The 13,203-nt window shown below is 34.8% G+C and overlaps 1 protein-coding gene across 2 annotated transcripts in view; it reads right to left on the bottom strand.

Annotated features, from left to right (window-relative positions):
- Positions 1-13,203, bottom strand: part of ADAM9 (ADAM metallopeptidase domain 9) — an 88,406-nt gene that overhangs the window by 7,547 nt on the left and 67,656 nt on the right. For both annotated transcript variants that reach the window (XM_043893432.1, XM_043893434.1), the window contains 3 exons: positions 5,905-5,985; positions 5,544-5,649; positions 662-803 (listed from right to left, as the gene is read on the bottom strand). In XM_043893432.1, coding sequence (XP_043749367.1) covers positions 662-803; positions 5,544-5,649; positions 5,905-5,985 — 329 coding nt within the window. The remainder of the gene's footprint in view (positions 1-661; positions 804-5,543; positions 5,650-5,904; positions 5,986-13,203) is intronic.

Raw genomic sequence — 13,203 nt, 5'->3', positions numbered from 1 at the left:
CCTCCAGAGATAGGTAATATTATTCTCATTGTAGAGGATGTAAAGCAAGGCTCAGATACTTATTATTTCTGTTCATAATTCTAGCAAATGATAGCTTTGCTAGAACTTGAACTTAGGTCTGACTACAAGGTCCATGCTAACACATGCTACATTCTAATGCCAACGTATTAGAAATGATTGTTGAGAGACAGCAGTATGTAGACTAGAAATGTCAGGTGTCTGAATTATGACAACCCTTTCTTTCATCAAAGATTATTTTCTAAAAGCTGATGATTCATAAAATCTGTTTTTAAAACAGACTTGAATACTTCTAGGAGAACTGATACTGGAAATAGACAAGGAAGAAAAAATTTTAATGGCATGCAAATCAGAAGTTGTAGCCCCAAATTCTACTTACCCCACTATCAGAAATCAAAGTCAAATAAAATGAAGCCTAGGGGCCATTTTCAGTAGTATACAGGTTGGTATCATCATAACCCTTTTCCCTCATCATTATAAGAGGTGGCTGAGTCACCACTTACCCTTTAATTCCTGCTCATCATGTCAAAAGAATAGAGAGATAAACTAGAATCCTAGTTTTAAACTATCTTCTATGATATGATTATCATTATACATAATTAAATTACTTAGTAAGAATTTAAAAGAAAAATAATCTAAGTACTCATTTGTCTGTGATCTCTTCCTCCTGCAGTAGCTTTTCCGTAGCTGGTCTCTCTTAATGAAGACAAAAACAGCCAATACAATAAGAGGAACAATTAGGAAGAAGAATACCAGGAGTCCGTCCCTCAAGGCAGTATTCGTTTCTAGAGAGAAGGAGTTTATATTAATGATAATTAAATTAGAAGTTAACTTGTATTAACTAAAACATACTAGATGATGATATATTTTACATTCATTTTCACACTGTTCAAAAGTCACACTGATAGCAACTGAAAAACACTGAGAAGTCTTACTGACTCCTCCTGCTTACCCACTTCATTTCTGCCTTCCTAAAGATAACCACTTTTATTAATTTCTTCTATAATCTTACAGTGTTTCTTCATGCAAAGATAAGCAAGAACAAAATATGTTTTATTGTGAACCTTTCTTACACAAAAGGTAGCATGGCATAAATGACATTCCACACATTTTTTCACTTAGCCATACTACATATCTTCCCAAACCATACACATAGTACCACCTCTTTTTCTGTACAGCTATATAAAACTCCATTGCATGGATGCCCTTTAGTTTATTCAGTCAGTGAGTACCCACTAATACTTTCATTTTTCCAATCTTTGCTATTACAAAAACATATTACAATGAATAGCCTTGTATACATGTCATATCACATAGATGTACCTATAGAATAATTTCCCAAAAGTAGAATTGACGTATCAGAGGGTAAATGCACTCATCATTTTTTAAAGGCATCATCAACTTGTCTACACAGTGGTAGTTACAAGTTAGCACGCCATATATCCATACAAAACTATGATTCAAAAAGGTACAGGCACCCCTATATTCTTGACAGCTTTATTCACAATAGCCAAGACATGGAGACAACCTAAATGTTCACTGACAGATGAGTGGGTAAGTAAGATGTGGTACTTAAACACCATGGAATACAACTTAGCTATAAAACAGAAAGAAATGATGCCATTTGCAGCAACCTGGATAGACCTAGAGATCACCATACTACGTGAAGTAAGTCAGAAAGAGAAAGTCAAATACCATATGATATCACTTATATGTGGAAACTAAAATATAACAGAAATGAACTTATCTACAAAACAGAAACAGACTCACTCACAGACACAGAGAACAGACTTCTGGTTGCCAAGAGGGATAGGAGGAGGGGATGGATTGGGAGTTTGGGATTAGCAGATGCAAACTATTATATATATACTGCATAAACGCCTGATGTAAAGAGCTGACTAATTAGAAAAGACCCTGATGCTGAGAAAGACTGAAGGCAGGAGGAGAAGGGGACAACAGAGGATGAGATGGTTGGGTGGCATCACCAACTCGATAGTCATGAGTTTGAGCAGGCTCCAGGAGTTGGTGATGGACTGGGAAGCCTGGCATGCTGCAGACCATGGGGTTGCAACAAGTTGGACACAACTGAATGACTAAACTGAACTGACTATATAACACAGGAAACTATATTCAATATCGTGTGATAAATCACAATGGAAAAGAACATAAAAAGAATGTATATATTCATATATGTATAACTGAATCACTTTGTTGTATAGCAGAAATTAACACATTGTAAATCAACTATATTTCAATAAGATAAATTTTCTGAAAAAGTTAGCATGCTAGCCAGCAATGTACAAGAATTCCTCACAACCTCACCCACAAACTACTGCATTTTTGCCAAACTGGCAGGTGAAAACTTATAACTTTTATTATTTTAATTTGGATTTATCTTTTTATACCATGATTTGAGCAACTTTTCATATTTAAGGAAATACTGTATTTCTTTTCCTTCTCAGTCCTTCGACTATTCTTCTATTGGTCTATAGGGTTTTTTTTTTCTTCTCAGTTTCTAAAAGTCCTTTATCTATTAGGGAGAAAAGTTTTGTCTATGATATAAGTTGGCAATATTTTTCCCATTTTGTCATTTGTCTTATGGTACAATGCTTTTCTCCATGCATAATTTTATTATTCCAAGGTAGCTAAAAATTTATCAATCTTATTTTTTGTGGCTTATGGACTTTAAGTCTCATAATTTTAAAAATTCATTAATTAACATTAATTTTGTCTGCTTCATGTTCTTCAGTGAAAGAATATAGTATATATGAACATAAGTGGTAAACTGTGAAATAATCCTAATTTTAAATTTGCAAAAGTACCAAAACTTCATTTTAAAAGTTATATGAAACTACATAAAATGCTCAACACAATTAAAAATAAAAATATGAAAACTTAAAGCCAATTTGATATATCATTTTATATCTAATAAGAAAAAGACCAAATTTAAAGCAACACTGGCCAGGTTATATTAAAATTGGCACCTTCAAAAATAAATAAATAAATAAAATTGGCACCTTCATACTGTCAGTGGCATTACACAAGCTCATTTGGAATTTTTATCAAGAACCATAAAAAGGATTATAGCCTTCAATCTAATAATCTCATTATGGCAATTTATGCTTCAGTTGGGGAAATGTATAAGTATTAAGATGTACACTACAATGTCATCAGTGCATATCAAGAACTTAGAAACAACCTAAATGTCAAATAATTAGATAACAGCTAAGTCAAGTCATAACACAATCCATCAATGAATTCAAATGTATAGTTCTGACTTCCACTTCTAGCCAAAATGGGGTAACAGGGGCCATATTTATCCTGCTAGCTATAGCAACCAGAAAACCAAGCAAAACACTTAAAGCAATGATTTTCACAACACTGGACATATGGCAATGAAGAGCAGTGATCCCTTAGAGCTTTACAAGGTGAGCTCTACAATTGCCCCAGTTTCCTGCCTAGGGAAAGTTAACAGATTGTGATGAGGGATGTGGGAACCTAAGGAAACTCCAGTGGTTTCCTTGAGGTGAGGAATGGATTCTGGTTGAGGAAGAAGCCAAGATAACTAGAGTTCACAGGCAAAGTACCAGAAAGGAGAAAGCTGCACAGACAAAACTTGAAAGATCTGCAGAGAGTTCCCCTCAGATGCTCAGTTGAGAACCGATCAATGTATGCATGTAAGGAAATCACCTGAAGCCAGAGAAAGAATCACCTGAAAGGATCAGTGGGAACAAACCCCACACACAACTCACACAGGACTAGGAAGAATGCCTGTTCCTACCACTTTTTGTGGAAAACTCCATAGTTAACGGCATTGAATAGAACAAACATAAAGGGTTTGCCTCAGTAATGGGGTAAAATCAATCCAAGGCTAAACACTGCTCAGGTCCCCCCCAAAAGAGCTTTAAAAAAGGTTCTAAAGGACTGTACTAGATCCAAGTAACTTAAGCCCACTTAAGCTTATATCCAAAGCTCATCAGCAGAAATCCCCAAATACCTAATATCCAACAGGCAAAATTCAGTTTCTGGAATTCAGTAGAAAAGTTACAAGACATGCAAAGAAGCAGAAAAAATATGACCCGAATGAGGAGAAGATTAATTCATAAAAACTAAGAAATGATACAGGTGACAGAATTAGTAGACAAAGACATTAGATATTACTATAACTGTATTCTACATGTTCAAGAAGCTAGAGTAAAGATTGAACATGCTACGTAAAGACAAAAAAGGAAGGAAAGAAGAAAGAAAGGGAGGAAGGGAAGGGGTGGGAGAGAAGAAAAAAGGAAGGCAAAGAAAGAGAAAGAAAGAAAGGAAAAGAAAAGGGAGGGAGAAATAGAACTTATAGAGATAAAAACTTCAACATCAAAGATAAAGAATACACTGGGTGGACTTAATAGCAGATCAGACCTCACAGAAGAAGAGTAAACTTGAAAAATAATAATAGAAACTATCCAAAATTAAACACAAAGAATAAAGAATTTTTTTAAATCAAGGCAAAACACTGAGAAGTGAAAGAACTCCAAGTAGCCAAATATACATATAATTGGAGTCCCTGAGGGATGGAGAAAGAAAAGAAAGAAAAAATATTTGAAGAAATAATGACCACACTTTTCCCAAATTTAAAGAAAAAAGCACAAATCCAGAAAGTTTAAGAAACCCCAAGCACACCGTAATCAAACACTAAAAATTAGAAATAAAATCTAATTAGCAACCCGGGGCGGCGGGGGCGGGGGGGGGGGGGGGGGGAACCACACTACAAGCAGAAGACAAAAAAAAGATGACAGATTTCTCAGGAAAAACAACGCAAGTCAGAAGACAATGTAGGAACATCTTTGAAGAAGTAAAAGTGGTATAAACTGTCACCTTAGAATTCTTTACCTAGTTATTATTCAAGAAGGAAGGCAAAATGAAGACCTTTTCAGATATAACAAAGCTAAAAGTAAATTTTTCACTGGTAGAAATGTGAAAAGAAGTCCTTCAAGCAGAAACTTAATGATACCACATGGAAATCTGACTTTACACAAAAAAGAAGAGCACCAGAAATGGTAACTATGTAGGTAAATATAAAGGCCTTTTCTATTATCTAAATTTCTTTTTAAAATAATCAACTGCTTAAAGCAAAAGTGATAACAATGTATTACAGGTTAAAAATATACACAGTATGATAATACAGTACAAAAGCCAGGAGGACAGAAATGGAAGCATCCTGAAATGGCACAATATCATACGAAGGGAGATTGTGATAGAAAAATATCATGATGTTAGATTTAAACCCAAGCATATCAATAATCAAACAAAATATAATTGGCCAAAACAACTCAATTAAAAGGCAGGAACTGGCCGAGTTAAAAAAAAAAAAAAAAAAAAGCCAAGACCCAGCTAAATGCTGCGTATGAGAAACCCACTTTAAATATAAAGACACAAACAGATTAACTGATGTGGGAAGTGAGGGGATGGTACAAGGATGCCCAATTTCTGACATGGACCAGAGAGAGATCACACTCATTTTCCTCTATAATACTTGCCGTTGTACGTAGGTCCACTGTCCACACTTCCTCCGTATCCTTTAGTCTCACAGTTGGGGGGAGCCCAGCCATTGTCACAGTGACAATTTTTATTGCTATTACATACCTTCAAAACAATCAAAATACCACTTTCATTAATTGTGAATGACGTTCTAAATCATGAACTCAAGCATAGAAGCCAAGAGAAAAGACTAAATTCATGCAAATCCACAGACATTCTTTTTAAGAATGAAGAATTTATCAGGTATCTGAATTCCCCAATATCTAAAAACCTTAAGAAATCTCACTGAGAATCCTCACCGAGAACTCTCATTATTCAAGCACTACTTTCATGAACAAACCAAAAGAGACTATTACCTACCCCATGTCCATGACACTTTTCCTGAATGTCACAGTCATAATTCAGAACAGAAGCATTTACACATGCGAAATTTCTACAGATCTGAAAGAAAAAAAAGTAGTGAGTAAAGAAAACTTGAACGCATTAGTAAACTAGCCAGGGGGAAAATAAGACCTGGGTGTAGATTATTTCATTGGTGAATTCTTTCATACTTTTAAGGAATAGTTAATTCCCATACTGCATATTTGATGAAATTAACTGACATAGAACTAACAATCAAAAAGGACAAAGATGACACAAAAGCCTAAAACAAAACTATAATCTATCCTTCTATACAAATATACATGTGAAAATCTAAAGTAAAATATTCACAAATGGATTTTTTCAAATCAGAGATAATCCCACTACTATAGAAAAGGCTCTGAAACTCCACAACTATTCATATACATTTTTTTTCTTTAAATTAGAGATTTAAATTAGCTGGATTTTAAAATCTTTACTTTACCCTTGCAGCCTTTTATCTTTTCTCTCATTTCTCTTTTTTCTGTTCTGTTCTGAACATCTTTCTGTTCAGCTTCCTCACAAAATCTTCCAACTTTATATAACAATAAATCTATAGTTCAGTTATATATGCATGAAGATGAACAGTGTACTAGGGTTAGGACAGGGAGACAGACATCTCCTAGGAGGATGACCAACAAATATCAAAAATCTTATCTTCTCATCTCCAACCTGCTCCTAGGGTAATAGGCAATTCGTTGCTTTGTTGACAAGACAGGAGAAGCAGACAGACAGAAGGACTAGCTTCTCCATCAGCCGACTAAATGTAAGTCCATTTTCAATATCATGTTTTCCCCCACCCCTCTCAGCTATAACCATTGTTTCCAAATCACCAATCTGTTTAGGGTTCTGCCAGGCTAAGATACAGGCTCTTTGTTCACACTCTATCAGTCTGCACTGTAAGTTGTAGGTCCTACTACTCTGGCAAACTACTTTCTTTCCTCTTTCAATTTTTCAAAACCTGTTGAAATTTTTATCTACTGATGCAGTCTCACATACTTCACACTTTGGAATCTATTCCCTAATTAGTTCCTTTATATTTTGAGAGAAATTGGCAGACAAACAGGATAAATGAATATTGCAATCCAGCATCTTTTATAGGTTTTTTTCCAATTCATATTTTCACTCTGAACTTGCAATAACTTGTTCTAACTGACTGTAACGATTACTTTTATGTGTCTGCCTGTATAAGACAGAGGTCCAGGAATCAAGGCGTTGAAGTGGAGTGGCACCACTCACTATTTCTCTTAGTGACCCACTAGCAAAATGTTTGCTCCCTGCTCCCACAACTTTATGCTCTATAGTTAATCTAAAAGTCTTAATTCTAGAGGGAAGAATGCTTCCATCAGGAAACACGTCAGTGATTCCACTGAACTGGAAGTTAAGACTGCCACCCACTCACTTCAGATTCCTCAGGCCTCTGAATGAACAAAGAAGGAAGTTACTGTGGGCTGACGTGACTGATCCATTCCCAAGGGAAAACTGGACTGTTACTCCACAATGAAATAAGGAAGAGTATGTGTGGAATATAGGAGATTCCTTAGGGTGTTTCTTAGTATGACCATTATAAAGACCAGTAGAAAACTACAACCACCCAATCCTGGCAGGACTACTAACAGTCTAGAGCCTTCAAGAAAGAGGGTTTTACAGCATCCTGCCAAGTAAAGAACCCTAATCAGCTGAAGTCCTTGCTGAAAACAAAGAGAATAAAGAATGAGGGAAGAAGACAGTTAAAAAATACCAGCTATAGGGACTTTCCTAGTGGTCCAGTGGTAAAGTCTCTGTGCTTCCACTACAGGAAGCATGGGTTCGATCCCTGGTTGGGGAACTAAGATACCATAAGCCGCATAGTGCGGCCAAAAACAAAACACAAATATAACATCAGCTATAACTATATTACAGAAATGAAAACTGTAATTATCATGACTATTCCCTCACTTTGTTATAAACATGTGCGTGTGTACGTGTATCAAATACCTTTTTCTTCTCTCTCTTAGTCCCTCAGGTAACATACAATGTATTACCTTTATATCACAGTATTTAAGTATTGCTAACTTTATATGACAGGATTTAAGTTACAGGACATCAAGAAAAGTACACAGTGGCCAAAGAATTAATCTTCTCCTCAAGGTAGGATTTAGTGCATTTTCGGTTACACATGAGATAACAATATTTGTACACAGTTCCACCATGTTATGCAAAATTATGACCATGCTATTGTCTTCAAGATTATTTCAAAGACTGTTATCATGTTGAAGATTATGTATAATTTAAGGAGATGCATAAGGACCCCAAGCTAACAAGATGTGGACCTGTGATGTTAATTTCATGCATCAACTTGACTGGCTCACAGGGTACCTAGATATTTGATCAAATATTATTCTAGATGTTTCTGTGGGACATTTTTGGATGTGATTAACACGTAAGTTGATCAAATGTAAAGCAGGTTACCCTCCTTATGTTGGTGTTGTCCAATTAGTTAATGGCATGAATAAAACTAAAAGGCTCACCCTCCTCCAAATAAGAGAGAATTTCTCCTGCTGCCTGCCTTCTAACTGGGACACTGGTTGTTTTTTTTTTTTTCCTTGCCTCTGGACTCAGACTGAATCGTAACTCTTTCTGGGACTCAAACTCGCTAACCTTTGAGCAGGAAGTATACCATCAGGCTGTTCTGGGTCTCCAACTTGCCCACTGCAGATCTTGGGATTGTTATCTTTCATAATTGTGTAAGCTAATGCCTTATTTTTTAAAAAACCTATACACATACACATACGCACACACACATGCACACAACCTAATGGTTTTGTTTCTCTGGAGAACCTTGACCAATTATTTCTCTATTATATTCAAACCAAAAACAACCAAGCTGTACACATGTTGAGGTAAACCACACTTTAGCCCACTGAGCGCAAGGCACAACCCAACAGCAAAAGCTACATGGGCATGAGACAAGGACAGGTATTTCTCTACTTCTATTAACGGAAGTCTATTCTAGTGACTGTGACACTCAATGTTTGGGTTCCCCTCAAAACACCTATGCTGAAGCCCTAATCCATGTGTGGTGACATCTGAAGGTATGTAATTAGGGTGTGTTGAGGTCATGATGGTGAAACCCTGGTCCAACAGGATCAGTTCCCTTGTATGAATAGACAACAGAGAGGAGACAGTCATGCCTGTACTTCATGAGATCCTGAACTGTTCCTACACTCAGTTCCAGCCCCTCAAGCCGAGGTCAGGAAGCAGCCCAGCACATCCAAGTACCTCGCTGGGGACACGCATATCCAACATCCATGCCTCAAGAACCAGATCTACAGACTTCAGATTTGGCTGCAAAATGTGAAACAGCTCCTGGGATTTCATTCCAGTCCATTTCAATCACAGTCCACAAACCAGTCCTGCCCATCCAGGGACCCAATTAGTGAACAGACAGTAGCCTTCTTAGGTACCTGATAGGAGCTCCACCCATCCATGCAATTGGTAATAGGCCTGCTGTTTCAGGACCCAACTGTGGACCATGTCTTAGGGCTACCTCCTGAAAAGGGCAGTTCAATATACCCAGGGACCAGTTAGCACCCATACCCTACCAAATTCCTGATAAAAAGTTCATCAACCATAGGTCCCACCGCATATCTAGAGACAGATCTGAAACCAGCTCCAAACCAGGCAGACTAAGATTCCAGAGATAATCCCATCTGCACACAAAACCGACAAGAGGTCTTTACCAGCTGAAATCTTTCTGTAAAGACCAGAAGAGGTGTTTACCCCCTTCAAATACACAGACACCAATGCAAGGCTACGTGGAAAAATCAAGCAAATATGACATCACCAAAGGAAACTAATAAAGTTCCAATAAAAGGAAAAAAAAAAAAAAACTTATAGTAGATGCACAAAAGATAAAGGGAAAGGAATTAAAGCATGCACTACAATAAAATGTGTCACAAAACAGAAAGGGAGGAACAAAAAAACTACAAAACAGGCAACAAACATTTAACAAAATGACAGTTAAATAAGTCTTTACCTATCAATAGTTACTTTAAACATAAATGACCTAAATTCCTAAAACAAAAGACACAAAGTGATTGAATGTATTTTTAAAAAAAAGAAAAAACATCTAACAGTATGTTGCCCACAGGAGATTCACTTTAACTTTAAGGATATGTACCAGTTGAAAGTAAAGAGATGGAAAAAGATAGTCCATGCAAATAGTAACCAAAAGAGAACAGGAGTAGTAACAGTTACATCACATATAATACACTTTCAGACAAAATCAATCACAAGAGACAAAGAAGGTTACTATATACTGATAAAGGGGTCAATTCATCAAGAGTATATAACAATTACAAGTATATATGCACCCTATATTGGAGCATCTAATATTTAATGCAAATAATAACAGAATTGAAGGGAGAAATAGACAGCAATACAACAACAGTATAGGGGACTTCCGTTTCAATACTGGATGGATGATGCATACAGAAATGTAATAAGGAAACAGAAGACCTGAAGAACACTATAGACCAAAATAGACCAAAAGATATATACAGAGCATTTCATGCAACAGCAGCAGAATATATATTTTTCTTAAGCACACACAGAACATTCCATATAATAAACCATATGCTGGGCCACAAAGCAAGACTTAAGAAGATCGAAATCCTATCTGGTTTCTTTTTCGACCACAGTAGTATAACTAGTGGAAAACTGGAAAATTTACAAAACTGGAAATTAAACAACACACTCCTGAACAACCAGTCCTGCCATTTGCAACAATATGGATGGATCTTCAGGGCATTCAGACTAAGAGAAATAAGTCTGATGGAGAAAAATAAATTCCATATGATCTCACTTGTATATGGAATTTTTTAAAAAACTGAATTCAGAGAATGGAAGGGTGGAGGCCAGGGAATGGGAGAAATGGAGAGGTGTTGGTCAAAAGGTATAAACTTTCAATTATAAGATGAATAAGTTCTGGAGATCTAATATTCAGCATGGTGATTATAGTTAGCAATACTGTATTATATTCTTGTAAGTTGGTAAAAGTATATCTTAAAATGTTCTCACCCAAAAAAAAAGTATGTGAGGTGATAGATGTGTTAACTAACCTTACTGTGCTAATTATTTCACAATATATATCAAATCATTACATTGTACAGCTCAAACTTACACAATGTTACGTATCAATTGTATTTTAATAAAGCTGGGCTTGGCTGCAGGGGAGGTAGCAGGGGGACAACAATGGAAAACAAAGATGAAAGATACAGTAAAAGAACCACAGGAACATTATCTGAGATTCTGGGTTCCAAAGCTCTATATTTGATTCTGTGGTTTGAGTCAGTAAATTTCCTACTATGATTTAATTCAGTCTTCACTGAGTTTCTGTGAAATTTAAGAGTACTGACTAAAATCCACAGAGTAAATTTTCATCAGTTAAAAAAGCATAAGTGGACAGCTTCAGAAATATGATAGTATATTCACCAGCACAAAGACTAAGAAATAAATCTACATTACCAGTGTTTGCTCCAGGGTTGTAAAGACAATTTAATGTCAAGGAATTTATCAACATAACTCAGTATATGAACAAGTCAAAGGAAAATATGTAGTGATTATTTAAACAGCTATTGGAAAATACTTATAAAATTTTAAAACTATTTGTTCTTTTCTTCTTACTGATTACAATTAAAAGGATTCTCCATTAAATGAAAAACACTATCTATCCCAAGCCAACAGTCAAAATCACATATAACCCTGAAAGACTGCATGCATTCCCAGTCAAGTTACCGAGAAGACAAAGTACACTATCATGATTATTATTTAAAATTATCCTGCAAGTTTTACCGTTGCAATTACACAGGAAAAAAAATTCAAATTCTAAATATCAGAAAGGAAATCAACTTTCTATCATTTACAGATAACAGCTTACCTAAAAAATTCTAATACAATAATAAAAATTTGTAACACTAAGCATATGGCTGGTGACAACGTAAATATACACAAGTGAACATATTTTTCTGAATATCAATAATAGCCAATAAAACATAAACAAAATAGCTTCTCTTACCAATAAAAACAAAGTAAAAATGTAACATAACAAATTAGAAAACATAGTAAGATAAATCTGTGCTATTCATAATAACAATGAAAATATAAAATACCTAGGAATAACAAAAAAATGAAAAGGAGCTTTGTAACTAAAGCTTTAAAACACAACCCGCAAGAAATTGAGAGACATACCATGTTCTTCTATTAGAAGGCTAAATAATGTAAAGATGTCACTTTTTTCCCATTACAAATTTATAAATCTGATTTGATCCCAACCAAAATTCCAAAGCGCTTTTATTTTTAATTTTTTTTTTGGCACCTTGACAAAATGATCTCAAGTTCATCTGCAATAATAAATGAATATTAATAGTGAAGAAAACTATGAAAAAAGAATGAAGGGGCATTTATATAACCAAATATTGAAAATACATTATAAAACTGATAAAAACTAAAAGAAGTCAATACTGACATATGAGAAGTCAGACCAATCAGTGGACATGATGTGATAAAGCAGAAATCAAGCCCAAGTATATATAAAAATTTAATAAGCAATTTAAATAAGATTTCAAATTAAAAGATTATGCTTGAGGTGCAGGCAAATAACAAATCATTCTAAAAAAAAGTAACATTAGAAGTCAGCATACAGTCATCATCTCTGAATGAATAAAGTGATAAAAAGAAAAAAATAATGCCAACCTCATACTATACACTCAAACTGGACTAAAGAGAAGTATTTAAAAATTTTTAAATGTCCTAGAAAATAATACTCTGATACTATACTAAGAAAAGTCTTTAAAATTTGAAAGTAAAGTCGGACTTTCTTTACTTTTCCTTTCTTAAAGGAAAAGAATAACAGATTTGTTTATATAAAAAAGTAAACATGGAAAAAAAATACTAAAATCAAAAGAAAGAGGCAAGTAATAAACTGGGCAAATAAATTTTTTAAATGTATTACATTAAGTTTTATATGACATAAGTTACAGCTCTTTAAAAACTGATAAGAAAAACACACCATTTTTTAAATGAGCAAAGAATATTAACAAGCAAATCACAAAAAAAGGAATAAATATATGGAGACTAAAAAATTTAATGTCACTAGTAGTTAAGAAAGAGCAAAATAAAAAGAAAATGACCAATGAAAGTTTAAAAATAATAGTACCTAATCCTGATTACAATATAGAGAATTGAAACTCTTACTATTGGAAACTGCTCAGAAAGTAA

This window comes from Cervus elaphus, chromosome 32, assembly GCF_910594005.1.
Source record: "Cervus elaphus chromosome 32, mCerEla1.1, whole genome shotgun sequence".
Taxonomy (NCBI): Eukaryota; Metazoa; Chordata; class Mammalia; order Artiodactyla; family Cervidae; genus Cervus; species Cervus elaphus.
The sequence above is the reverse complement of the archived record's forward strand: the minus strand, read 5'-3'. Positions and strand labels throughout refer to the sequence as shown.